The following is a 26,624-nucleotide window of genomic DNA, read 5'->3' as shown; positions in this document are numbered from 1 at the left end:
CACGTAAAAAATAGTGTGATAATAAATAAATGATTAATATATAATTTACCAATTTTAAATTAATGAAATTACGAAATTCATGTAGACAAATTCATTTTCTTGTTCAATACTATATATATTGATCAAAAATCATTAAGTAATCATTAATTACAAAATCTGATTTTAATCAATTTATCAATAAACTAATTTTGTTGGGAAAAATCCAAAAACATTGCAGTTTTTTTGTATTGTTGTAATTTTGGGGAATCGTAAAGCGGCGGTGGAACTTATAGTCGCCACCGTTTCCGATCAAAATCAACCTCTGCTCAAACCCTAATTCCTAACTCCACGACTCTTTTTTTGATCCGATCAAGAGAGATGTAAGTCTTGATTTGAATTTTTGTTAAATAAGGTTTTTTTCCCTGATTGTTTGAAATTTTTTTTGATTCCGATGATCGTCGGAACTTTTTCAGGTCACTTGAGGAGAAAGCTATGGAAGCGATCAAAGACGCTCTGAGAGCTTTGCGTAAGCGTCATCTTCTTGAAGAAGGAGCTCATGCTCCTGCGCTTTCTGCTCTCTCTAAGCCTATTCTTTCTCAGGTAACCTTGTTCGTTCCTAATATCAATTGCTTCATATTTCGCCATTTTCATCTTCATATTGCTAGTAAACATGGAAAGGTTTAAGGTTCTTTCATATAATTTGCACTATGGAATACTTTGCAAGAAATGCTATGTAGTGTTCTTCTTTGGATTTCTTAACCAAAATTGTAGCTCTCTGTATGTTGTTTGTTCAGTGCATTTTGTGAGTTTGTCTTGACCTCTGCTTGTGTCTCCTGCACTGGATAATATAAAACATTGATCCATTTCTCTTAATCTGCTTTGTGTTTTTGGTTGTGTTGTTGTACTGTTTCTGTCACAGAGTAGTGTAAAAGTATGTCTAGTTTAGTTTTATGTTGATGCTTGCTTCAGTTGAGTAGCATGCCTCGAAGTTTGTATTGGATCCTTTTGATTTGGTTCAGCTTGGCAGTAGATTTGGTCTTATCTCTCTACAATTATCTGGAACATGTCCTGAACTCCTGATCTGGTTATGTCTTTCTGCATGTAGGGGTCAGAATGGAAGGAGAAAACAGAAAAACTGGAAACAGAGTTACAGCAATGTTACAAAGCTCAATCCCGACTGTCTGAACAACTTGTGATAGAAGTTGCTGAATCAAGAACTTCAAAGGCTTCTTTACAGGAGAAGGAGTTGTTAATTAATGACACGCAGAAGGAATTAACCCAAACAAGGTAAGAATTGTTTTGCACTGAGTGTAAGGAATTAAGTTGTGCGATTCTTAAAACTAGAGTTGTTCTGTAGGGAAGAGTGTACACGATTACAAGAAGAATTAGAGGAAAAGACCAAGACGGTGGATGTACTTATTGCTGAAAACCAGGAAATCCGGTCTCAGCTGGAGGAGATGACTGATAGAGCGCAAAAGGCAGAGTCTGAGAATAAAATGTTAATTGATCGGTGGATGTTACAGAAGATGCAGGATGCTGAACGTCTTAACGAGGTACATAAGGACTTCCTTTTCATTGAGAGTCTCTAATGGCAGAGTTTATTAGACCCCTTTCGTTAGGTTGGCCTTAATTCTTTTTTCTTACTTAGGCAAATGATCTCTATGAAGAAATGCTAGCTAATCTGAAGGCAAATGGTTTGGAAAATCTTGCTCGGCAACAGGTTGATGGCGTTGTCCGCCGCAATGAAGATGGAACCGATCACTTTGTTGAGTCAACCATTCCGTCAACATGTGGACACCGGATCCATGCTCATGAAGGTGGCTGTGGTTCAATAATCTTTGAATACAACTCGGGTACTCTGTTCACTGGTGGGCAAGACCGAGCTGTAAAAATGTGGGACACCAATAGCGGGACGTTAATCAAAAGCTTATTCGGTTCCTTGGGGAATATACTTGATCTTGCCGTAACCCATGACAATAAATCCGTGATCGCAGCAAGCAGCTCAAACAATTTGTTTGTTTGGGATGTAAGCTCGGGTAGGGTACGCCATACACTCACAGGCCACACCGATAAGGTTTGTGCTGTGGATGTGAGCAAATTCTCCAGCCGACATGTTGTCAGTGCAGCATATGACCGTACCATAAAACTTTGGGATTTGCAGAAAGGTTACTGCACTAACACCGTACTCTTTACCAGTAACTGCAATGCAATCTGCCTCAGCATAGATGGGCTTACGGTATTCTCAGGCCACATGGATGGGAATCTTAGGTTATGGGATATTCAAACTGGTAAACTTCTGTCTGAAGTAGCTGGACATTCTTCTGCTGTGACCTCGGTATCATTGTCCCGGAATGGAAATAGGATCTTGACGAGCGGGAGAGACAACGTGCATAATGTATTCGATACCCGGACTTTAGAAATATGTGGGACACTGAGAGCATCAGGGAACAGATTGGCATCGAATTGGAGCCGATCATGTATAAGTCCAGATGATGATTATGTGGCCGCGGGATCTGCGGATGGGACGGTTCATGTATGGTCACTGTCTAAAGGTAATATAGTGAGCATTCTCAAGGAGCAAACATCTCCTATACTGTGTTGTTCTTGGAGTGGGATCGGGAAACCATTGGCATCCGCTGATAAAAACGGATACGTTTTCACATGGACATGATTATGAAACAGTTTGAACACACTGGTTTGTTAACTCAATGCGTCGTATGCTTCCCAAAAGGATGGATGGGCGTGTATACTTTTGTCTTGTGGTGAATTCTTTCCCTCTAAAGAACTTGCATTTGATGAAATGTTTCATACCGTATATGATTGTTTTCTAAGGTTCATTTCAGTTTATTGCTCAATTTTTTCAAAAAAAAATATATTTAATTATCAGCACCATGAGCACCACTATTTGGGTATGTTCAGTGACGCTTCGGATACTGAAGTTAAGATCAAATACTGTACTTAGGAAGTTAGGATGTTGAATTTAGATGTCCCGTGACCCTCAAGACTCGAATAGGTATGGTATATGTCGAGAATTATATTGGGTCCATACACTGTTGTCAATATGATTATGAATTTTCATATAATGAGAGTTTTTGATGATTTTTCTTTTTTTGGGGAATAATAATAGCATTTAAATCCAAAAGCTGTATTTTGGTAGATAGGGAGAAAGTTAAGGTTTTAATATGCTAAAAAAAATTGTTATATACGTGTAGACCTCGTTTTAAAAATCCTCGCCTAGCACCGATTACGCTCCGTAAAATCGTTAGACCCACTCTCTCCGCCTCGATTAATGACTAATCCCCACCTAGCATCGATTATCTGATTATACCGTCTAATCCAATTAATTCCCGCATAATTTTGTATCTACCGATTATTTTTGGAGCAAAATATAAATCAAATATATATTTTTTTGTTATTTAGATATTTAAATTAAGAGTTTATGATGTTTTACAATAACAAATGTACAAACTTTTAATTAAAATCATAATTTGTTTTCTTAATATTACGTTTTTATGTTTTTACCGTAATTTTTAAAAAAATACTATAGCTTTATATTTTATTTGATATTTACTTTTCACATAAACATAATTATAAATATATTTAGTACTATATATTTTTAATTTACTATTAATTTCATTAAATAATCCAAAAACTAGTTCCCGATTAATCCCCGTTTAATCTCCGATTTTTTCGTTAGGCGCTAGGCCCATCCTGTAAACCCCATTTGCTATATTGGTTATTAAATGCATGTTAAAGGAGATCCTTGCATCACCAACTTAGGTAAAACACGTTTACAACAGAAATGTAGAAAACGTTTCAAGTTTGTTACAATGCCACATTTTAAGCTCATTGCAAAGAGCCTCCCAACAATAATAATACATCAATAAGCCTCTCTAATATATCCACACGCCTCTTCTGTGTATATAAATGTAGTGTATCTCTTTGTGATCATTATTTCTTTGTTGATAACTAATGAACTCTCCCAATTTGTTCATATAGGCAAGTCATCTCTTGCCCTCCCAACTTAATACCTGATGAACAAGCTTCTCTGGTAGCTCCTTATTCGCCTGCAAAAGCGGGATATAGATTCAGGACTTTAATCACATTACTGAAAAACTTTATAAGAGATGAAACATATTTGATAACTCACTTGGAAGTGCCTCATGTGAAGTATTGGCTCACACCCAACATCTGCGATGAGTTTTCCTTGAGGAGTTTGTTTTTTGAATCGCTCTGCTATGAATCCCCCGAATATGTTTTCCACATCAGGTAGATTGTGGCAAACTTTCAAGAGTGAGCTAAGCGAGTTCATCTGCATTATCACAAAAAGCTTTGTATTTAGTGGAGTAAAGAGATTCATCTAGCGATCTATATCGAACAAATTGATGATAAAGCAAGAACTGACCTTCATATATGGACATGATGCACATCCACCATGAATAGAGCAGCCTTCACCGCCTGCTACTCCCGGTACAACCGGTAATGCCACATCACCAACTTTATTGGAGTTTGAACTATCTGAAGAAGTTTTTGTCATCGACTCTGATGATACAGGAAACACTACTTCAACCTTCACTTTTGAATTAGCAGAAGAACGTAGCAAACTCCTGATCACCGCGACAATAGATGTTACCATTCCTGACTCTGTTCCAAGAACAAACTGTAGGTGGTCATCCACATTCCGGTCCACTGCTTCTTGAACCTTCTGCTTGATGAAGTCCAGTATGTTTTGTGTGGATCCAACAACACCCATATCTCTTTTTTTTGCTTCCATTGCTAGTGAAAACATTTCACCTGGAACCTCGAGGTGAGCAGTAAGAAAGGCGTCACAGTACATGTACTTTAATCTCTCCACTACCTCGTGACCGAAGAGATGATGTACAATACATGTTCCTTCCTGAAACACAATCATATAAGCAAAAACTTCTTCTGACACTAGAGTACTGCCACAAACAACAAAAGCCAAAAATTACCTGGAAATAGTGAAGACGCGGCAGCAATGATTTAATGGTTTTTAAGCTGTGCTTACGGTGAATCTTGGCGATTTCTTCATCAGTCATCAATGTCATCTGCTGGAATAGCTTTACAATATTGGCTCCCATGTAAGAATCAGGACCATACCAAACATTTAACTCCGGCATTTGAGCAAACGCCTAATGGCATGAGACAGAGAAAGAGTTTAGAACATCAAGAATGAAGCAAAAGAAGAAAAAAAGTGAGTGAAAGCAAGAAACAAGACCTGCAGAATCGTCTGTACAACATTAGATGAAGTGCAAGTAATGGTAGGTACAAGCTCATGCGCAAAAGCTTTTGTCTCCAGAGATGTATTGATATAAACAACATGCAATGAAGGCGGAGAAAGAGAAGCAGCTTCAAGATAATTCAAGTAAGCAGGAGCAGAAGCAGCATCAGCCAGTGAACAACCAATGGTCTCATCAGACATCCTGTATACACCAACCTACAAATCCGAAAAAAAAAATGAAAAAAGGCTCACAATCACAAAACAAAATAATAGAGATAAAAGAAGGCTCTCTAACCTCTCCAAACCCAGCTTGATCTAGGATAGCACGGACATTTTCAGACATGAAATCAACACCAAGAACTGTTACAAACTGACATCCAGCTTTAGCCATGGAGACAGCTGAATCTGCCATGACAAGAGAATCAGATATAGAGATATGTGGCCAATGCTTTTGAGCAGCAGTCAAGACCCCTTGTACTTCTGGATCCATATAGAAATGAGCAACCACTCCTATCTTCTTTTCTTTCAACACATTGACAAGTTCCTTAACCCTTGACTCCTCCGGAAACAAATATTTCGCCTGCAAGTAAAAACAGAAGCCAAACAACAGATCTTCACAGCAAAACTCAACTAGATACATTCGCACAAAAGTGACACAGAGTTGCAAAAGAGGTCAAGTGAGAAATACTATTGGATTGTGCCATCGTAACATCTACATTGCTTCAAAAATCAGCTAGATACGTTCGGACTATCTTCAATCACTAACAAAGAAAGCTCCTTTGTTCATCCTCAAACTCTTAATACTTCAAATACAGAGAATTAAGCAGAGACAGATTCTCACCTGAGCTTCAGCAAAGCTACCTTTAGCTTCAACCCCATCAGCCGTTAACACCAATGAAGGAAATGGCTCAAAGGATGGAACTTTACCTTCCCTCTCCGCTACTAACCGTCGAGTCTTCTTCTGCATACTCACCAGAACATTGTGCCACGTGTTCACCCTCGATCTCTCCACACCCAACAATCCAACATTGAGCTCAGCCAAATCCTCAATCTTCAACTCCATCACTTCTTCAGGGGAAGCCTCATCAAGAACTTGAATCAGACACGAACACATCCCTTTGGACACATCCGAATCACTATCCGCCCAAAACCTCATCTTCCCATCTGAACCCAACTCAGCGTCCAGCCAAACACGAGCCGTGCAGCCCATGACTCGGTTTGATTCAGTCCGGGATGACTCGGGCATCGGAGGTATAAGACTCCCGTAATGAAGAACCCATTTGAGCCGATCGATTGGCTCTGTAAAGGATTTGAATTCCTTAACTAACCTCTGGAGCTTCTCAGGCACAAGCTCTGTAGTCTGTGACGAAGAAGCAATAGCAGAGATTGAGAAAGGTGACGCATTTACGTCTTTCGAAGGTGATTTAAGACATTTAAAGGATCTAAAGGGAGGAGAAGTGTTGTGAATTCTCCTCTGAGAACCAAAATTCAGATGGGTTGTTCTGAAATTGGGAGAAGCGTTAGGGTTCAGAGAGATGAGGGAGTAATAAGAAGAAGATGTAATTGTAGGTGCAATGGAGAGAGCTAACGCCATAGGAAGACCCAAAAGCTTGAATCTTTAGAGTTTAGACGATGATGAGGATGAGAAGTAGTCAGAGGAGATGATGGTGGGGAACTTAAATGCTCAATGCAATATGCAACTAGTGTTCCACCTTTGAAAAAGCTTATATTATGCAACATATTATTATTTCTTAATAGGAAATACCATTTCCAATATAAATTTATTTCTTAAAATATGCTAAAGTTTGGTGGTGTGTGAGAAATGTTTTTTGGCTATTGGGATTTTGAAAGTCATATATTCTAATAGTATTTTTCTACTTTTTTTTTTAATTGGTCCTAAGAATAATATGAAACTTTTCTTTCGACAAAAAAAAAAAAAAAAGAAAAGAAAAACAGAATCTATTATGGTTCTGATGAGTTTTAGTTTTCTTTCTAATTATTATATTTGCCTGATCGGGAAAGCATCGTTGATGGAGGCACTGCCGCAATGGTACAGAAAGGCTGACTCTACTATTACCTTAAAAAATCAAGCTAATTATTACACGTCGTATTTTTTGTTTACTTGGGTATGAAATTTTTGCTTGTTATTTAGTTACCAAATAAAGAACGACATCTTCAAAACTTTTGTATCCAATCCATTTTTGGCTTTCTAATAATCCTTGTTTAAGCATGTAAACCAGTTAACAAGGAATATTAGATAAGTAGATAAAAAAGATAACCGAGAAATCTAACCTTTTTTTTGGAGAAACCTTTTCTTTTGGGGGGGGGACAAATATTTTTTGGAGTTTTTGGGTGGAGTTTTTTTTATATGAATAGCATCAACTGCATCATCAAGAAGACGTACCCAACTTGTTTAACTATATAAAAAGGAAAAAAAAAAAAAAAAAACAAACAAACAAAAGAAACCCTTAGAAAAGTAAAGGTGTACTGTACAACTTGTGTAACCCAATTGGTTTGTTTGTTTGTTATGCATCATATGAAATTGTGGTCCAAGTCCAACGAGACGACGGTCGACACACATTAATAAAGGACTAAAGAGTTTTCACTACTTCCTGGGCTTGGGCGTTGGGCCGTTTAAAACGACTCATAACGATAACTTTGTCTAGAATTTGATTTTCCCACAGTTTAATTAATAGGTAAGTATCGTCCACTTACTTTTGGTTTTCTATAAGAATCTTCTAGATTCACTGACAAATGTGATAATCAGGTGTTTAGTTAGTTGATCTATATTCCAATATAAATAACAATGTATTTTCGTATAGAGCTGCGTTATTCACTCAACCGCTAAATTTTTGTATATTGATTAGCGCAATATATTCTGGTTGGTTCTGAGTGGTAACAACGTGCGGAACAATTGTAGGAAAAAATAGTGTGATTCTAAAATATAGACGTACATATGCATAGAAATACATATGTCATTCACACACTACCACTTAGTGGACCACTTTAGTTTCATATCCAACTTTGGAGCTAATGGTCTTTTTAGCACTTCCATCTCCTTAAATTCCCTTCCCCCTCTCCCCCCACCCATACATAATTAAGAGAAAGAACAAAATATATTGAACATAATATAATTTGAATTGTCATTTAAAGAAAAACGTTTTTTCGCAAAAAAATTCTTCCAAGCACATTCCCCGAAGAGCTGGAGGAAGCCTTTTAACCGGATCTCAACCACCAATGAAACATGACCCTCACCAATAACCGCTGGTCCATAACAGAAGTTTTCAAATTTCAAACGAGATTTGCAGATCTGATAGCTCTCTCAATCGATTTCTAACCCTTGTTTCTGTTCCGCTAAGCTGCATTTACTGCTACTTCATCAACGCATTAACTCAGCAACAGCAAGATACCAAAACCTTTTAAAACCGTTTTACAACTCAAAGTTTCTACCTCGTTACTCCCACCTTCTTCCGTTCCACGGCTTCAAATCCTCCAAACAGCAAACCATTGAACCTTCAAAATGGCAAACCGTATCCCGCAATACCTAAAAGGCAAGGAACTTCAACGGGATTACTCTCCTCCCCCAAAGAAGCGAATCAGAGCCCCTGAACTGGATACTACAGATCTCATACGGGAAAACTCCTTAACCCTCATCGGAAGACTTACAAACCCCAAGATCCAAAGAATGTGGGCTATCTTCCCCTTCCTCCTTAACCGCTGGAACCTGCAAGGAAAAGCAAACGGATCAGATCTAGGCCAAGGTATTTTCCAATTCACCTTTGAATCGGAAGATGATATCAACCAAGTGTTAGCTAATAGACCCTATCATTTTGATCACTAGATGGTCATTATCCAACGATGGGAACCGGTTATATCACCCTATTTCCCGTCCCAAATCCCTTTCTGGTTAGAGATCCAAGGTTTTCCCAAACACTACCGGAAAAAAGAGATGGTTCATTCAATAGGTGAAGCTTTAGGCGAGATTCTTGACTGGGATATCACACCCTCTTCTGTTCTACTCAAACTCCTCTTGAACGGTCTAGAACCTATAACGAAGGAAACAATAATAGAGTTCGCGGACGGAAGTGAAGCTCTAATCTTTCTGGAGTACAAAAATCTCAAAAACCACTGTTTCTACTGCCTACGGCTTACACATGACAAGAACTACTGTCCAAGGCAAGTCCACAACCCCTCAGAAAAACAGGATACAATCACATCAAAACACCCCTCTGCCTCCAGGAACTACTACACTCCACAAGACAATTTTCTACCACCAAGAGTTAGCCATCAGTCCCCTGATAGACCCAATCCACACCGTCCCAGGTACTATCCAAAGAAGAGACAATTTGAAGATATGACTTATAAAGACAGATCAGTATGAGGCCAGAGAACAGTATCACACAGTTAGAGAGATCATAATACCCAAAGCTACAGACCAAGAGAGACTTACCTCACAAGGACCTCAGACCTACCAAGGCGTAGCCTTCAATGGAGAGAGAAAACAAGATCATCTCCTGATCTCAATGGAGAACCATCAGTCTCTTCAAGAGCAAGAAGACCCCCCTGGAGAGAAACTTCGAAAATCCGGATCTTGTCACCCCCCCCCCCCGCCTGAAGGGGACCAACATAGGGAGGAATGCAACCAGCAGATAGGAACCTCACAACATCTAGGTGAGCAACAGTCCAAAGAACAAGTCATGAACGATCTCCAAGAAGTAACAATACAATACATCTCATGTCCAGACCCAATAGAAAGTGCTGCTAGGAGACTGAGAGTCATTCAAAGTGACTCTGAAAATATCATGGAGGAAACCGCAAACGCAATTTTAGCATCAAACCGACTAGCACTTACCTTCCCGGAGGAACCTACCCCTGACAAGGAAGTGACAACCACACAAGTTTCCACCCTGGCAACAACACTTACTAAGACCCACCGTACCACTGGAGAAACAAGTAAACGTGGAAGAGGACGCCCCCTACACAAAAACAGGGAGGAAAAAGCATTAACCCACTACGAGGAGCAAAAACGCAAAAAAGAAACCTCACATAAGGCTCACCGCGCAAGCCCTCCACTCCCAATTCTAAATCCAACTCGGGTCCAGTAATATCAAATCAAAAGATAAGCTCCAAAACGGTCACTAGTACAAGTCAGCATCGAGATCACCAGCTAGGCAACACAAGTAGGCAGTCGACTAGTTCTTCAAATCCTCCCAGAGTCGCCCTATTACCTGCGAGTAAGAAGAAGAAGGTGGATTTTCAGAATCTGCCACCTCCTCTTCCTTAAGAGTTGTAAGTTGGAACTGTTGTGGGTTGGGGAACCCCATAACAGTTCAGAGACTCCGGGCCATTCGGAAAAAGATTTTCCCAGATATCCTATTTCTGATGGAAACAAAAAACGCACCTGACGTGGTTCAAAAAACGCTGCAGTGGCTAGACTACCCTCATCAACACCTGATTCCCCCAGCTTCCCCAGCTGCACGTGGACTTGCTTTATTCTGGAAATCTAATATTGAGCTACAAATCATCAATTCAAATCATCATTTTATAGATACCAAAATAACAACAAAAGGAAGAGAATTCTTTGCTACCTTCTTGTATGGTGAACTGGAGAGGTCTAAAAGATATCAGGCATGGATTGATCTCCAAAGCTATGTCTCACCAAGAACGGGTCCTTGGTTTCTAACCGGCCATTTCAATGATATCATTTGTAATGATGAGAAAGCAGGAGGACCGGTAAGATCTGAAAGCTCCTTCATTGATCTTCGAACTTGTATGTCCTCTTGCGATCTCTATGATCTGAAGCATTCCGGAAATTTTCTGTCCTAGCGTGGAAAGAGATATTCACATCTTGTTAGATGTCGACTAGATAGAGCGATGGCAAATAGCGACTGGATCCAGGCCTACCCGTCTGGTAGGAGTGAATACCTCCCTTTCGAAGGTTCAGACCATAGACCCCTAGTCTCCTCTTTCGACCCTGTCAAACGCCAACATAAAAGCTTGTTCAGGTATGATAGAAGATTCAAGGACAAACCGGAAATAAGAGATATTGTGCAAAAAGCATGGGAACTGGAACCAAGTGCCCCAATTGATAGACGACTACAACTCTGTAGACTGGCGATTATAAAATGGAGTAAAGAACAGTACCTCAACAGTCAAAAAGAAATATCATCTCTCCAAGATCAGCTGGAAGAAACCATGTGCGATAACAACTCAGATCAAAGCACCATTGACTACATAAACCAGAAACTCACTATCGCGTATAAACAAGAGGAAGAGTTCTGGAAACAGCGGAGTAGACAGCTTTGGCTAGCTCTAGGTGATAGAAACTCAGAATATTTCCATGCAGCTACAAAAAACAGGAGATCAATCAACAATATTTCTGTACTACCATGATCTGTACACATCGCAGGAGGGAGAAAGGCGATCAGTGGTGCAGGAGGCAATAACCCCGTGTGTTACCTCCATGATGAATGATACGCTAATATCCATGCCAACTCCTTTGGAGATCCAACAGGCTTGCTTTGACATTCACCCTGACAAAGCCCCAGGCCCGGATGGATTCTCCGCTAGTTTCTTTCAGTCAAATTGGTCCTCAGCGGGAGATGCTATCATTGCGGAGGTTCAAACTTTCTTCATATCGGGTATCCTGCCTGCAAAGATCAATCATACTCATGTCAGACTTATACCAAAGACTACTACAGCCCAAAAAACAGTCGACTATAGACCTATTGCCCTCTGCTCGGTATACTACAAGATAATAACAAAAATTTTATCAAAAAGACTCCAACATGTCCTAAATGAGTGCATCTCGGAAAACCAATCCGCTTTTGTCCCCCAAAGAGCCATCTCTGACAATGTACTTATCACACATGAGGCCATGCATTACCTGAAAACATCAGGGGCAAAAAAGAGATGTTTCATGGCAGTTAAAACAGATATGACAAAAGCTTATGACAGGCTAGAATGGGATTTTATCAAAGAAGCTTTAGAGAGAATGGGTTTTCATAGTACCTGGATAGGATGGATGATGCAATGCGTATTGACTGTTTCCTACTTCTTCTTGCTAAACGGTCAAGCCAAAGGATTAGTCCACCCTCAGAGAGGAATCCGACAAGGAGACCTACTCTCACCATATATCTTCATCATCTGTAGTGAAGTCCTCTCAGGACTGTGTTTAAAGGCTCAACAGAATGGAAACCTGATAGGATTACGCGTGGCAAAAGGAAGCCCCAGAGTGAACCATTTGCTCTTTCCTGACGACACTATGTTCTTCATCCGGTCTGATCAACACAGCTGTCTGACACTCCAACGAATCCTGCAAAAATACGAAACATCATCAGGTCAAAAAATTAACCAGGTGAAATCTTCAATCACTTTCTCTAGCAAAACTCCTCATGAAATTAAGCAAAAAGCCAAAAACATCCTTAAAATACAGAAGGAAGGAGGACAGGGGAAGTATCTCGGATTAACTGAATTGTTTGGCCGAAAAAAGAAGGATCTGTTTTCCTCTATTGTAGATCGCATCAAACAAAGAGCCCTTAGCTGGTCCTCACGCTTCCTTTCCACTGCCGGAAAACTGACTATGCTTAAGTCAGTCCTAACCACCATGCCCTCGTATACTATGTCCTGCTTCAAACTCCCTGTTTCCCTGTGTAAACGAATCCAATCAGCACTAACCCGCTTCTGGTGGGATACTAAGATGGAAAAGAAGAAAATGGCATGGATAGCTTGGAAGAAGATCGCAAAACCATTGAAAACGGGAGGACTGGGACTTAGAGATATAAAGCTATTCAACCAGGCTCTACTAGCAAAACTGAGTTGGCGATTACTTACCAAACAAACAGTCTCGTGGCTAAAGTCCTCATGGGGAAGTATTGTAGATATTCCACCCTGATGGAATGCTTGGCCCCTAACTCAGCTTCACACAGATGGAAAAGCCTCTGCCTGGGTCGAGATCTCCTCAAAGCAAATACTGGCAGACTTGCGGGCTTGGGAACTGATATACCTGTATGGAGATCCCCATGGTTATCACTCTCTTCCCCTTTAACCTCGATAGGTCCTCCAACAAAATCCACCAAAAACCTAACAGTGGCCGACCTTATCCATCCTCATTCAAATAGCTTGAACAAAGACTAGAGTAGACAAATTCCCCCTATGTATGAACAGGATATACTGAAATTAAAACCAAGCGGTACAGGAGCAGTGGATACCTGGGCATGGCTTCCAACAAGAGACGGAGCATATTCGACAAAATCTGGCTACTTTGAAGCAACGAAGCAAGAATCCATCCACAATGAGACCGAGGAATCAAGTCACAGTGGATCAACACCTTTTAATTGGCGAGGTAACATTTGGAATCTCAAAACCTCTCCAAAATCAAAGCTATTGGTATGGAAAATGGCCCAAAATGCCCTACCAGTAGGGTGGAACCTCCATAACAGACACATAACCGACTCAGCCAAATGCCCCCACTGCGATGCAGATGAATATGTCCTACATCTATTCTTCCATTGCCCATTCGCAAAACGTATCTGGTCTCTAATACCTGCAACTGGATCATTTCACCCGGAAAGCATCAGTAATGTTCATACAGGTATAAAAAAATCAAACAAATTGGTATGCTTACCCCCAACAGGTATAGGGAATGGACCCCTGACTCCGTGGATCTTCTGGTCGATTTAGACCTCCCGAAATAAACTCCTCTTCAATAAGATTCTTACCCAGCAAAAGATAACCTACTCCTGGCAATTACAAGAGCCAAGGAATGGCAAAATTCCCAACTCCTACACTCCGCAACGGTTCAGAAACCTAGATCTACCGACGCGGCATGGTCAGAATCTGGATCAGCAGGCTATGGCTGGATAATAAAAGACCCACATGCTCAGGTGAAGATTTGAGGTTCAGCATCCGAAAATCATGTAGCTTCACCCTTGATGGCCAAAGCGATGACAACTCTTGTTGCGATAAGAGTTACAATCGCTTTTTGAACATATCAAACATATCGTTCGCTTCCGACTCGCAACAGCTAGTCCAAGCTCTCCATGGGAAGATCCGACTCAAGGAACTTCATGGGACTCTCCACGATGTCCTTCTCTTAACTTCGCATTTCGATTTCTGTAGTTTCAGTTTCATTCCCCGATCTCAAAACACTCAAGCCGATGGTTTGGCAAAAAAGGCTCTCCGCCTTCTATGTAACTCGAGTTAAATTTAAGTTTTCATAATATTTTGATAAAAAAAAATAGATAATTTGAATCAAACTTAGGTTGGAGTGACATAGGAAGTGAGGTGGAATTGCAACTATTATACTAAATTGAACATGTGATATTGTGGCCTATGAAACAACTAAGTAATTTGTAGTTTCCAATCCCATGTTTTTAAAGTAGGCTTTCACACAAGTACATAAAAATATATCATAATAAAAATATTTTGTTTGTGATGCATTTAATATTATACTATATATATATATATATATATTAAATTTGGTGATTCAAATTTTATTTAAAACTTTGGATAGTCAGAATAGCAATTATTTTGATAATCTATACTATTAATTGAGAAACACACTTAGGCATAAAAAAAGTAAAAAAAACGAGATTCCATATAATGCCCTCACGTCAAAAAAATCAGAAAAACAAGGAAAATTTTTTTTAGAGACAAACTGGTAATCTGATCGCGTAAAAAGACGCGGACCTTACATGACCCGGTCTAATATTATTCGGATCGTGGATAGATTATTAGACTTCACTTTAAATTTATAATATGGAAGACTTCACGATTATTAAATTAGATAGTTTAAGTCAAGATTATTATTATCCTTCCATTTCATCAAGATGTAGGGATATATTAATGCTAAATATATTTTCGTACCATTAATTATTTGTATTTCACTATAAAAATTATTTTTCTAATTTTTGAATAATTATCTAATCATTATTATTCATGTTCGATTTTTCTATTTTTTCATAAATATAGTTTTTGGTGTTTATAAAGCTTTATAATTATAAATTGTATTTGTTTTGATAATATTTTTTTCATCATCTATTGTTTTACTTGCTGATCAACCGGTCTTAGATTTCTAAGAAACGCACCTATTTTAAAACCGCTGAATCATGCTTCAAACTGCAAATGCTCGCTTTCACAAACTCCTGCAACTATTGCGTTTAAACCAATCATGCCTTAAAATGTATATTAAGTTTGTTTTACAAATATCATCTCATACGTACGTGCGGATCCGATCAAGGTTTAAGTGAAATTTATTACAAATTTTTAAAACTTCATTCAAATATTTTATTAAACATAATTCCGCACGTATGTGCGGATCCATCCCTAGTATTCAAATATTTGTGGATAAATGATTTTTTTAACTTATCTTAAAACTTGAATTTGTGATTTTCTTTGAAATAATTAAATTCTTCTTTGCCAAGTACAACAAAATCATCTCAAAGGTAAATCATATAATAATGTATGTGATGAAAACATCTTTCTTCATTAAAATCCAGATCAAGTTATTTTTCGAGTCTGGTTAATTGGAGTCATTATCATGCTATTTATCTAGAATTACATATTAGAGTTATGATTCTAGATTTTCCAACAACAAAATTAAATGTCCATTAATCGTTAGAAGAATAATAATCACAATAAAATCTCAAAAGGTTGATCTTAAGTAACTGTCGTACAATTTAAGGTGAGTTTTAGAGGTAAATTAGTTAAGAACTTAAGTAATTGTCTTACATCTTACACAAACTTTACATGTGTTTATATACATCTTCTTCCAATACCACATGTAATCATCACGACACAAATAGGTTTTCTGATGTAAATCATAACTTAAGGATTATTCTCATTAATATTATATCGCTAAATGATTTAACAACTTTTCATGCTCAAAAATTCTTTCAAAAGATAAATCATTATGGATATTTTTCACACACTTGATTATATACAATTAAACATGAATAATGATAACTTGTTGAATGACTAACATTTTTTATATAGGTGTTCTTTGCAACTGTTTTAAAGCAACAAAAACAAAATATATATATATATATATATATATATATATATATATATATATCACAAAAATCACATAGAAAGGGATTTAAAGAGTGAAGACCAGTCTGATCAGACAACAAAGTTACTTCCGGATACCAAGACTGACTTTGGCCAAATATGTGCATGCGCATTTGGTTTGACAATTTAACTATAGTGAAGTGGATAGCTACTATTTATTTTTCGCTTTTTTGTCAATAAATAGACATAAAGTATATAAATCTATTTTTATCATGTCTATATTATTTTCTTACTTTGTATAATATATTAATATTAATACACATAAACTGTATATGTGTGTAATATACATATATATTACTATTTGTTTTGTTTAGAGTTATCATATATACAATAAAGTTGGGATATTCTTATCTTTTGAAAATATATCTTTCTTAGCTAACTGCAATCAGGAAGATGGGAGATCACCGTTATGATGAAGCATACCAACTATGGTTGCAATTCCGATAATAACTTTTTTGCTTTAGTTCTATATTTCTAATATTCTGTCTATTTTTTAGTTTTAAAATTTTTAAACAAACGTTGCACCAGTTGTAACAAAGTATATTTTTCTTTTAAATATAGTTTTACATTAAATTCAAAAAAATATATATCTTTCTTTTCATTGGTTTAATCATTTTATTATTTCCAAAAAATAGAAAAATGATAACGATTGGAAACTGAACTCAACTTAACGGGTCACGTCGCCGCATATTCTCAGTTATACATTCTTCTTTTCATATATTTTTTTGTTTCATTTATATCTTGATATTTTTAATAAGATAAGGTTTGCAAAACCAATTTGGCAGTTTCTTCCTTTTTCATTGTTCAAAAGATATATAGCAAAATTAAGAAAAATATAAAAATATAGTATAATGTTTGTTTTTAGCTGACCATAAAAAAGGTACTACCTCCGTACAGAGAACTTAACCATGTGAACGTGGCTTGTTTGGCTCCATGTCTCTTGGGAATGGGTTCCACCACCACTTCTAAAGGATGCGAAAGTCAATGTATCGTTTACTGATAATAGTATAATACTAAACCACACAATAATGATTTCGTCATTCGATCGGCTAGTATGCAATTTTGTAATAACCAGCACAGCTTATTGATAAGCCCTATTGATTATGACATGACCTTTTGGTTTCCCCAACAAGTGGCTCAATTTGGTAGATGATGAGAGGAGACGGTGGGCAACAACTCTTGTAGAGAACCAATTTACATATTTTAATCAGACAGCGTAACAATGACTTTTGCATGAACGAAATATTAAACGATAGCTATATATTTACATTTTTGCCTCATTGTACGTATGCATTTGTGCGTTAATATATTATAATCATAAACACATTAACTGACGTCAGTGCATCTATCATATTTTATTACAATTGTCTTTATTAATCTTCACTATGTGTCGACATATTTGACATTTTAAGTAACCCCAAACTAGATTTTAATGGTGATCAGGATCGCTGTCAGCAGTTCATCATGCTTATCACTTTTTAAATTTAATAAGCATATCAAATTTTCAGGTTTAGACGACAAACATTAATTGTTTCTTTCCATCTCTTTCCAACTTTGCAAGAAGTCTTTTTTTGTTTTTTTGTTTGCTTTTGTTAAAGGGAAAAAAGAAATGTCATATATTGTATTTTGAAATTATATATATTTTTACATGATATGTCTCCATCTTCAAAACTATTATTAATACTTAATAGTTATGAATTTTATTACAAAGTAATAGCTGAATTGTATTTGTGGTATTTTGAATACGATTTACATAGAACTTTCAAATTCGAAACTTTGTGAAACAAAGTGTGTAAGAATATATATCAAAAAGTATATAAGAATACAGAAATCACACAACGCATCACCACCGTAGGATTAGTTTTGCTCCGTATGAATGGCGTAATGGTACAAACACATGAAAAAAAAAAATACATAGGGAAGAAGTAAGCAACAAGACAAAAGCAATTGGTAAACAAGAAAGTTCAAAGTCAACGCTTTTTTTTAGGGGTTCAACGTCACAAACACGCAAAGTAAACAGACTCATTTGCTTTGCTCTATCTTGGCCTTCCTCTTCTCGTTGACAAAGAAGACGAGCAAAGCCAAAACGGAGAAGACACTGAAGCAGACGGAAGCAATATCTAGGGACTTGTGGCGACCACTGATAGCCTGAACGCTGAAGAGGCTGGTCGTCTTGGCTTCGTTCGTGCTTTGTCCAAAGGCAACTTCATGGTCGTGTTCATCAACCGCGTAGGCACGAACGAAGTAGGTTCCGGTGGGGATGTCACGCTCAAGGATCCAGTCAATAGATTGAGTGGTTTTGTCATAAGGCCTGGCCACGATCTTGTGTGGGCAGGTCTTGTCTTTGAAGAGCTCGTCATGGGTCTTGCGCCATGGTCGGTCAACTTGGCTAGGTGGAGCGTAGCATAGCTTTACTTTAATGGTTTTAAATTCAGCCTCCTTTTTAGACCCCGTGGAGCTTAGCTTCCATGTAATGCTTATCTTGTCTATTCCGGCATCCAAAACTAAAAACCACCACATATCCATCTTTGATCAGCCTTTTTTGATGTATATTAATAGTCTTATAAATTAATGTCATGTTACATCATTATTTTTCACTTATTTCTAAGTAATTACAACTAACTTTTTCAACACTAATGATCATGAATGTCTTTTAAAGAGAATTATACTTACCGACACCAGCTCCTTCTCGGCTTGGTTTAGTGGTGACCTCAAGTGAACCTTTCTCAAGCTCGGAGAAGAGCCTTTCTTTTTCTGCCCCATGGCTGGATTGGATCAGTGAGCATATGAGAAGTGAAGCGAAGAGGATCTTTTGGATCGCCATGGATATCCTTGAATCTGAATACCAAGATATCAAGGCTTATGAAGAAAAGAGGAATATGCCTCTGTGTTTTGCTGACTTTTATGTTTGATAAGAAAAGTGGGGTGCACATTTATGTCTTTATATAGTGATTTATGGTAATATCCTTGGATCAAATAATATCTTGGGGTTAGCATAAACAATTAATAAGGACAAAGTCAACGGTTTGGTCTGAGATTACCCTTTGGAAGACTTGGGAAGATTGTGTTCCCTCTCTGGCACAAGTGTCTGTGTTGTCTTCGTCCAGCTGAGATGGCTCCTAAACATGCCAAAGGATGAGATATGAGTTTTAGTTTTATAATTTAGCAACTGAATAATTCAGTTTCAGATTCCAAACAATTAAATATTCCTTGACACATCGCTATAAGATACTCTACATATTCTAATTGTATCCACTTTTTTCTATGAATCCTTCAGAAAATATACTAATCGTTTAGAGAATGATTTTTTCTTTCTAGAAATAATGTATGGAATGAGCAAGACACTTTGGTGTAATTGAAACTTCTTTTTGTGACTAATAGCTTTTACACCTCTATAATTCTGTAATATATATCATAGTTGAGGATTTTTCAACTACAAAAACCAATATTAATCATATGTGGATAATGTTTGCCGGAACTACCGTTAGAAGATAACAAATTATTAATATTCCCGACATACTCCAGGCAACATGTCCTACGTCCGTATATGGTAGTGAAAGGCTTTTAAAGCTGCAATACTATGGCCCTGTTCTTTTTCAAGTTGTTGGATGAGCGACTGCGACTGAAAAATAAACAAGGAAAATTGGTACTGTTATGAATAAGCATCGCTGCCGTTGTAAATAAGAGTCGCTGTGCTGTTGAAATGAGATGCTGCAACGGTCGCTGGAAAATCCGGCGATTCTTCTCTTTCCCCGCAACACTTTTTCTCTCTCTAATAAACACGTCCGCGTCATCATCTTGCCACTGCCGTTGTCGTTTTGATTTTTGATTGATGTTATTGCTGTCGTTTTAACGTGTCGCAGTTGCTGATCCAACAACACGAAAAAGAACAGAGCCATATATATATGCAGATATGCTCACCTTTTGCATTCTCTCGTACGACGCAGGAACATGCCCATTTCGGTAAGGCAAAGCGCACGCTCCTCTGACCAAAAGGATATCAGCTAAAAGTCAAATGAGATTACACCAAAAAAATCACAACACATCTCATCATCTAAAAGCACTATTTAGTTTACATATTTGCCAACGATCCGATCCGTTTGGACAACACAAAAAAATCTAGTCTTGAGAGACCATCGTAGGGAAGGTGAAAATATATACCAAAAAAACACGCAAACATGATCAATATGTAAAAGAAAACCTCAAATATGTCTAATTTAAGCCCCTTTTTGTTTTTTAAAGAAAAGAAAAGAAACCAAGTTTGTGTTGACTGAGTGCCAATTTAGATACAAAAGTCAACTTCATCTATTAATCTGACATTACTATGTTTCTTTACTTCTCGAATTCACACCCCAATATCCCATATAACACAGAAGCCTAATTCAGTCATCAAGAACTTTGACCATCAGCTAAGCCTGCCGACCATGCTCATCGACTTGCTCAGTGTTGCTTTAGCCAATAAGCAGCGACATAAAATATGATACTCAATTATCCAAAGTCCTTGAGGGCTCACTTTCATTACTCATTTGTTTTTTTTTTTTTTGATAATTTTTTTTACATTACTTATTTGTTTTAGCCTCAATTAAATTAGCTTTTCATATAGTTTTAGTTCGCTTTCTTGGCATTTCTCAATTTTGTTTTAGATTTGGTTTACATGACTAAATGATTTTAATTAGTTTCAAATTTATCTTTTCCCAAAATCCTTTAATAATTTCACGAAAACATGTTTAACAGCCAATTAAATTAAATTTCTTAAAAAATCATATCCAGTTGAATTGGTTTTTAATCATCATATTTCACCTTGTTTGATTTTTTCTTTTCTTTTTTCAAAATATTAAATCATTATGTAAATCAAAATATTTTAAATTAATCAAAAAGAAAAGAGAACTATAAAATCTCGCAAACGGATTAAGATTGATGTTACGACGACACATTTATTCAAGAGTTGATTCATCAAAACATGCAAAATATCTTTAGTTTGACACATGGAATGTTAATAGGACGACATGTTTCATGTGAAGCCGGATTCGGATACCCTGAAAAATCCCGGATATCCGGCTCCGTCTCAGGACTACCTCAAATGTGCATTTTCATCTATATAAAAATAATAAAATCACAAATATAATTGAAAAACTCTGTAATTAATCTGCCCACATATTTGTAAATGTAACGCAATTGCATAATTAGCCCAACGCACATACTGTATTTGCAATTGCATTTTTATACAAAACAATCACAATTATAATGTAAATTGCCCATTTATATAGTAGTATTTATTAAAAGTAGATTAACAGATATATGTAATTAAAGAAAAGATGAGAAGCCCCTTTAATTTATGTGACTTGGGTACGCTTTGTCACTCTGTCTCTGGCGACTCTCTATCTTCCAGTGCTCCAAAAATGGCGTATTCTAAGTCACTCATGTTTCTGTTACTCGTACCTCTTCTCTGTTACTATTATACACCGATAACGAAGAAGCTTCTTCCTCAGGTAACGGTTCATTGGATTTCATATGAAGTTATGTAAATGTTTCTTTGTATGTTTTATGAGAAATTCAGAAAAGAAAATTGAGTTTTCTTAGGGTTTAATATATTTGCAAAAGGATATCACTTTGTAACGTTTTGTTTCTTCCCAAATTTGAAAAAACTTTACAATTACTCAGCTGCATGTCTGCATCGTGTATAAGATGTGGTTGTCTCTTGAAGTGAGATTTGGATTCATCTCTGTTTTTGATTTATTTGTCTAAAATATGTATGTCGAAGAAACTTATTTACTTATTAATGCTTTATTTAGACTGAGAATCCAGTGAAGCACGCAAGTGAAGCAGAAGGAGGAAACAATTATGAACTTCAGAAACAGGTTGGTTTGTAGTTTGAGTTGTGTATTATTTCATTTTTGTTTTTTGTTACCTCAATTCAGTTCTGCATTGGCAGATACTTGAACTACGACAAGAAGTGGAAGTACAACGCAAGAGGAGTCTCGAAGTGGAAACTCGAGCTGAAATCGCGGATAAGAAAGTTGCGGAACTTAGCTCAAAGCTTGAAAATGTAAGGAACATGGTGTCTTTGGGATTTGATGTATATATTCAAAAGTTTACTATATTTTTTTTTGCCTTGTGTACAGATCGATGGGAAGTGGCTCTTGTCTAAGTTTGGTCTAGTCCCAAATAAAACTTTGGTAATTCTAAAACAAGGTGCATGACATCGATACAATCTTAGTGATTAATCTTTATAAGACCCTCTTTTTCAATGGTTTCAGGCATATATTATGACTCTATGGAATCAACATCTTAGCCGAACTCTTCAAAAGGTTAGTGTTGGACTCAGAATTAACCCTGGAAGTTTTTGGTTTCCGTTAAAAGAGAAGCTCTTTGTGTTTTATTCTTATTAACTTTAGAATTCACAGAAATGGATTCCAAGCATCAAAGATGCGTATGTGACATTAACCATCTATCTCGAGCCAAACGTTCAATACTTCACCGATAAGTCCATCAAGTTGTTCCATACGTGTAAGCAGGCTCTGACCCCACATCTCATCCAAGCATTCGACATTTCATACGACTATCTTGAGGTTAATATGTTTCCATCTTTATTCAATCGTCTGCTTCTCTTTTGAAATTACATGAAACATTGTTGTGAACATAGTCTTATTTTTCTAGGTAAGCCGAGTTATGACCATAGGGAAACCACACTTGGAGAAAGTACAAGTTACCTTGGAGGCATATATCGAAAACGCAAGATATGGCTTCGAGAAGTGGGTTAACTCGACCAAAATCTTTGGGAAGACAAATAATGATTCGTCACAATAACTCGGCTTGTAATGATTGTAGTTAAAGTCATTGGGTTGACTAAACACACTCGACGATATTGCTTTTCATCAGCGGGAGGTTTTTTTGTATGTCAAGCAAACTGGGGGAACAAATTAATTTTCATTGCAATTTTCTTTTTATTACAACTCAAGCATGTGTCTACTATGATCTTTAATCTCAAATTTCTAAAACATAAATCATTTTTATATGATCTTTTACTTAATTATATCATTCGATTTAGAAAAACTGAACACCAATCAAGTAAGAGATTGCTTACCAAAAAGAAAATAGAAAACTAACGTTAATAATCTTATAAATTAATGTCATGTTACATCATTATCCCTTTATAATAAAACGGAAATACATAACATTGTTTTGGTAGATTTTATAATTTTAATAAATAGTTACAAATAGATTAAACATAGATTATAAATTAATCCATATATTAATTGTAACAAATAAAAACTTAATTGTAACTGAAAATCTTAAACGGGTTATTCCAAATTGATAGTTCATAGATATTCCAAACTTTATTTTTGAAAGATCACGAATATGGTTCCAAATATCTAGAATCATAATATTAACAATTTATTTTCCACAGATTTTATTGATAAACCACATCAATAAAAAAGTTATTAAAGAGATAAAAATATACTCTCAATCATAAAAAATGACTCAAATCTCGCTAATTTAACAAGATTAATCGTGATTTTTGGGATCCTATTCAGAAATTAAAAATTAAAAATTAAACCTTAATGCTAGATTAAGATCTGTGCTAGAGCACAGATTGAAATTTATTTTATTTATATTATAATTTTAGAATAAAATATAATTTATATGATTGATTTTAAAAAATTTTAAAGTCCTAACATTAACCGTGATCTTCGGAATCATATTTTATTCTAAAATTATAATATAAATAAAAGAAATTTCAATCTGTGCTATAGCACGGATCCTATAATTTAGTGATTTAGTTTTTTCTAATTAATTACAACTAGCCTAACGTTTTCAACACTAACGATGAATGTTTTTTAAAAAAGAATTACACTTACCGACGCACTTGATTTCCTCGTCTGAAACTAACATTGCAAGTTGTTTCTGTTGTTGGATCCTTTTTGAAACTAGGATTTTACTATCAATTATCCTACAGTACTATCATGTTAATGCAGTACACTAGATATCATCAATCCAAATGAAATAATGTTAGTCATTCAAGATCCAATCAAGATATCACAAGTCAAGCTAATTTAAAGAGAAGATTTTTGTCTGTCAACCTAAAAGGATCAAAATGCAAAACATGAATAAAATACAAGGCAATAAGCGATCATGCGTAAGTAAAAGCTAAAACGAGTCAAGTATGAACTAAACAACAAGAACCAAAACAGTCTCAAGAATGAAATAACAATTAGTAAGGTAGAGGTCTTTAGGATGTGAGTAGTTGATATAGGCGGAGTCTCCTAGTTTACAGAGTGTTCAACATAGCACAATCAAGTTATCCCTAGACAATGAACATCACAACTTAGTTAATCCAATCTCTTGACAGAAACTACTCAGACTCAATCACTTCCAAACTTAACTCTCGCTAGAGAAACATGATCAAGCAGGCATTACAAAAAAGTTCATTCACGTCAACATACATGCTTGATAACTAATCTCTTAGGCTAGGAATGTAAGTCTCTTGCACTAGCTGGATCAGACATTTCATCAAACACTTGGTAGGTGCTCAAATGTCTAATACCTAGTTCCAATTGATTAGAGACACACAAATCTAAGCTTGAACACCCTATACACTACGATTCTTCACCTAATATATCACATCCTCAAGAACACTAACACTACTCAAACCCAGAAAACATCATAATCAAGAACACAAACCTAGAAAACATTAAATCAAGCATGATTAGATAGATAGAGATGCGATAAACAACTTTGTAGAAGAAATCAAATGCAAAAACTAAATAGATTAAGAGAAATCTTGATTACAAACTCAGAAAATGTTTTGGTGGCTACTCATAAACCCTAGGGTAAATACAATATCCGAAGGAAAACCCAAATACACAAAACAGCAAGATAGAAAGGCGGTTCAAGAATCTTCTAAGACGTGCGAGTCGGGTCGCTCGAGTCGGATGTATGGCGTGGTTCAGGAATCTGCCCATGCTCCCTTTCTTCGCCCGAGTCGTTTCTTCAGTCCATCGATGATCGACTTATTCGTGGCCTCGGCTTGACCATTCCCTTGAGGATATCGGGGAGTCGAGGTACTGAGACGAATTCGCCACTTGCTCAGGAAACGCCTGGTAATGAGCAAGGTGAACTGCGTGCCGTTGTCGGTGACAATCTCGTAAGGGAGTCCATGACGACATATAACATTTTTCCATATGAAATTGGTCACGTCTAAAGACTGAATCTTAGTGAACGCCTCCGCTTCTACCCACTTGGTGAAGTAATCGGTTAATACAAGGATGAACTTCTTTGATCTTGACGGCGGCATAGGTCCTATAAAGGTCCATGGCCCAGCGCATGAAAGGATACAGAGCTGTGACGGTATTCAACAGCTCGGACGGGACGTGTCGCATCGGTCCGTGACGCTGGCAAGCTTCGCACTTTGCCGAGAAACCTTCACAGTCGGCAATCATGGTTGGCCAGAAATGACCGTCCTTTTTTATTTTTAAGGCAAGTGCCCATCCGCCAGAGTGGTTACCACCGTCACCTTCGTGTACTTCCATCATGATTCGTTCGGCCTCTTCGCGACCAACGCAGGTAAGGAGTATCCCGGACGAACTGCGACGGAATAAGTTTCCATCCAAGAGGATGTATTTGGCACTTCGGGCTTTCAAACGTTGGGCTGCCCATCGATCCGGCGGAACGACTCCGTCGGAAATGTAGAGCTTAATCTCGATTTGACAATCATCGGGTGGCTTCGTGACATCCGTCAGGTCCTCTTTTGGTTCGTCGACTTCCATCGGAACCGAATCGTCATTGATGACGGAGATTAGGCTGGCTGGGTCGATGTTGGGTGCTTCGATGCATTTGACCGGAATGGTGCGCCGCAAATCCGGATCCGAGCAGTTCGCCACGACCGCAAGAGCATTTGCTGATACGTCCTCGCTTCGCGGGATCTTTGTTAGAGAAAAAGAAACGAATTCCCCCGATAGTGTCCTGACTAACAGACAATATGCTCCCATTCGCTCGTGTTTAGCATCGAACTCGCCACTAAACTGGCTGACAACCAGTTGGGAGTCGCAGAAAACTTTCAGGTGTTTTACTCCGAGTCCTCGTGCTAACCGAGGTCCCACAAGAATGGTTTCGTACTCCGTTTCGTTGTTTGACGCTTTGAAGTTGAGTTTTAGTGTTTGCTCAAGTACTTCGCCGGTGGGAGATCAGAGAATAAGTCCCACGCCGGACCCTTTATGAGACGATGAACCATCGACAACTTGGTGATGAAATCGGCCAGAACTTGTGACTTCAAGCTTGGAAGAGAACAATATTCGATATCGTATTCACTCAATTCGACCGCCCATTTCGCCAT

The 26,624-nt window shown here is 37.3% G+C and overlaps 5 protein-coding genes and 1 pseudogene across 7 annotated transcripts; 3 read left to right on the top strand and 3 right to left on the bottom strand.

The window, feature by feature from the left end:
* The first annotated feature begins 57 nt into the window (after nucleotides 1-57).
* LOC104761013 (autophagy-related protein 16) lies at nucleotides 58-3,085 on the top strand. 2 transcript variants are annotated; one of them, XM_010484031.3, is made up of 5 exons: nucleotides 58-359; nucleotides 453-579; nucleotides 1,085-1,266; nucleotides 1,337-1,532; nucleotides 1,628-3,085. In XM_010484031.3, coding segments are annotated over exons 1-5 (1,530 nt in total). In that variant the 5' UTR covers nucleotides 58-357; the 3' UTR covers nucleotides 2,651-3,085. The 2 variants fall into 2 exon arrangements, with proteins under 2 accessions (XP_010482333.2, XP_087353590.1); XM_087497464.1 differs by having other exon boundaries at nucleotides 94-359; nucleotides 1,700-3,085.
* A 638-nt stretch (nucleotides 3,086-3,723) lies between these two features.
* On the bottom strand, nucleotides 3,724-7,549 carry LOC104761012 (quinolinate synthase, chloroplastic). 2 transcript variants are annotated; one of them, XM_010484030.2, is made up of 7 exons: nucleotides 6,063-7,549; nucleotides 5,517-5,801; nucleotides 5,219-5,437; nucleotides 4,953-5,132; nucleotides 4,385-4,876; nucleotides 4,130-4,291; nucleotides 3,724-4,046 (listed from the first exon to the last, which is right to left on the bottom strand). In XM_010484030.2, the coding sequence occupies exons 1-7, from the start codon at nucleotides 6,813-6,815 to the stop codon at nucleotides 3,984-3,986; spliced, it is 2,154 nt and encodes a 717-aa protein (XP_010482332.1). In that variant the 5' UTR covers nucleotides 6,816-7,549; the 3' UTR covers nucleotides 3,724-3,983. The 2 variants fall into 2 exon arrangements, with proteins under 2 accessions (XP_010482332.1, XP_087354788.1); XM_087498662.1 differs by having other exon boundaries at nucleotides 5,517-5,982; nucleotides 6,063-6,203.
* A 2,195-nt stretch (nucleotides 7,550-9,744) lies between these two features.
* On the top strand, nucleotides 9,745-14,426 carry LOC147922886 (uncharacterized; annotated as a pseudogene).
* Nucleotides 14,427-18,066: 3,640 nt separating this feature from the next.
* Nucleotides 18,067-19,269, bottom strand: LOC104761011 (high-affinity nitrate transporter 3.1). Its single transcript, XM_010484029.2, has 2 exons — nucleotides 18,965-19,269; nucleotides 18,067-18,795 (listed from the first exon to the last, which is right to left on the bottom strand). Exons 1-2 carry the CDS (start codon nucleotides 19,113-19,115, stop codon nucleotides 18,314-18,316), a joined length of 633 nt encoding a protein of 210 aa, XP_010482331.1. The 5' UTR covers nucleotides 19,116-19,269; the 3' UTR covers nucleotides 18,067-18,313.
* Nucleotides 19,270-21,524: 2,255 nt separating this feature from the next.
* Nucleotides 21,525-23,306, top strand: LOC104761010 (uncharacterized). The gene is made up of 7 exons (XM_010484028.3): nucleotides 21,525-21,780; nucleotides 22,084-22,149; nucleotides 22,224-22,337; nucleotides 22,414-22,467; nucleotides 22,549-22,599; nucleotides 22,696-22,860; nucleotides 22,949-23,306. The coding sequence occupies exons 1-7, from the start codon at nucleotides 21,607-21,609 to the stop codon at nucleotides 23,096-23,098; spliced, it is 774 nt and encodes a 257-aa protein (XP_010482330.1). The 5' UTR covers nucleotides 21,525-21,606; the 3' UTR covers nucleotides 23,099-23,306.
* Nucleotides 23,307-25,238: 1,932 nt separating this feature from the next.
* On the bottom strand, nucleotides 25,239-26,624 carry LOC147922885 (uncharacterized). Its single transcript, XM_087497825.1, has 3 exons — nucleotides 26,461-26,624; nucleotides 25,713-26,317; nucleotides 25,239-25,591 (listed from the first exon to the last, which is right to left on the bottom strand). Exons 1-3 carry the CDS (start codon nucleotides 26,622-26,624, stop codon nucleotides 25,239-25,241), a joined length of 1,122 nt encoding a protein of 373 aa, XP_087353951.1.

The sequence above is a fragment of the Camelina sativa genome, chromosome 18 (genome assembly GCF_030686135.1).
Source record: "Camelina sativa cultivar CO46 ecotype springtype chromosome 18, ASM3068613v1".
Classification (NCBI taxonomy): domain Eukaryota; kingdom Viridiplantae; phylum Streptophyta; class Magnoliopsida; order Brassicales; family Brassicaceae; genus Camelina; species Camelina sativa.
The sequence above is the reverse complement of the archived record's forward strand: the minus strand, read 5'-3'. Positions and strand labels throughout refer to the sequence as shown.

Bases quoted from the DNA above. Each gene is read 5' to 3' on its own strand.
- LOC104761013 (XM_010484031.3), top strand. The intron at 580-1,084 runs GTAACCTTGTTC...TTCTGCATGTAG, and splicing joins CTAAGCCTATTCTTTCTCAG to GGGTCAGAATGGAAGGAGAA. The intron at 1,267-1,336 runs GTAAGAATTGTT...GTTGTTCTGTAG, and splicing joins AAGGAATTAACCCAAACAAG to GGAAGAGTGTACACGATTAC.
- LOC104761012 (XM_010484030.2), bottom strand. From the start codon at position 6,815: ATGGCGTTAGCTCTCTCCATTGCACCTACAATTACATCTTCTTCTTAT. The intron at 5,133-5,218 runs GTCTTGTTTCTT...TCATGCCATTAG, and splicing joins TTGTACAGACGATTCTGCAG to GCGTTTGCTCAAATGCCGGA. The intron at 4,292-4,384 runs GTCAGTTCTTGC...GTGATAATGCAG, and splicing joins CATCATGTCCATATATGAAG to ATGAACTCGCTTAGCTCACT.
- LOC104761011 (XM_010484029.2), bottom strand. From the start codon at position 19,115: ATGGCGATCCAAAAGATCCTCTTCGCTTCACTTCTCATATGCTCACTG. The intron at 18,796-18,964 runs GTAAGTATAATT...GGTGGTTTTTAG, and splicing joins CCGAGAAGGAGCTGGTGTCG to TTTTGGATGCCGGAATAGAC.
- LOC104761010 (XM_010484028.3), top strand. From the start codon at position 21,607: ATGAGAAGCCCCTTTAATTTATGTGACTTGGGTACGCTTTGTCACTCT. The intron at 22,600-22,695 runs GTTAGTGTTGGA...TAGAATTCACAG, and splicing joins TTAGCCGAACTCTTCAAAAG to AAATGGATTCCAAGCATCAA. The intron at 22,861-22,948 runs GTTAATATGTTT...TTATTTTTCTAG, and splicing joins TTTCATACGACTATCTTGAG to GTAAGCCGAGTTATGACCAT.
- LOC147922885 (XM_087497825.1), bottom strand. From the start codon at position 26,624: ATGGCGAAATGGGCGGTCGAATTGAGTGAATACGATATCGAATATTGT. The intron at 26,318-26,460 runs GTACTTGAGCAA...ACTGGTTGTCAG, and splicing joins TCTGATCTCCCACCGGCGAA to CCAGTTTAGTGGCGAGTTCG. The intron at 25,592-25,712 runs GTTTCTCGGCAA...GGACCTTTATAG, and splicing joins CATGATTGCCGACTGTGAAG to GACCTATGCCGCCGTCAAGA.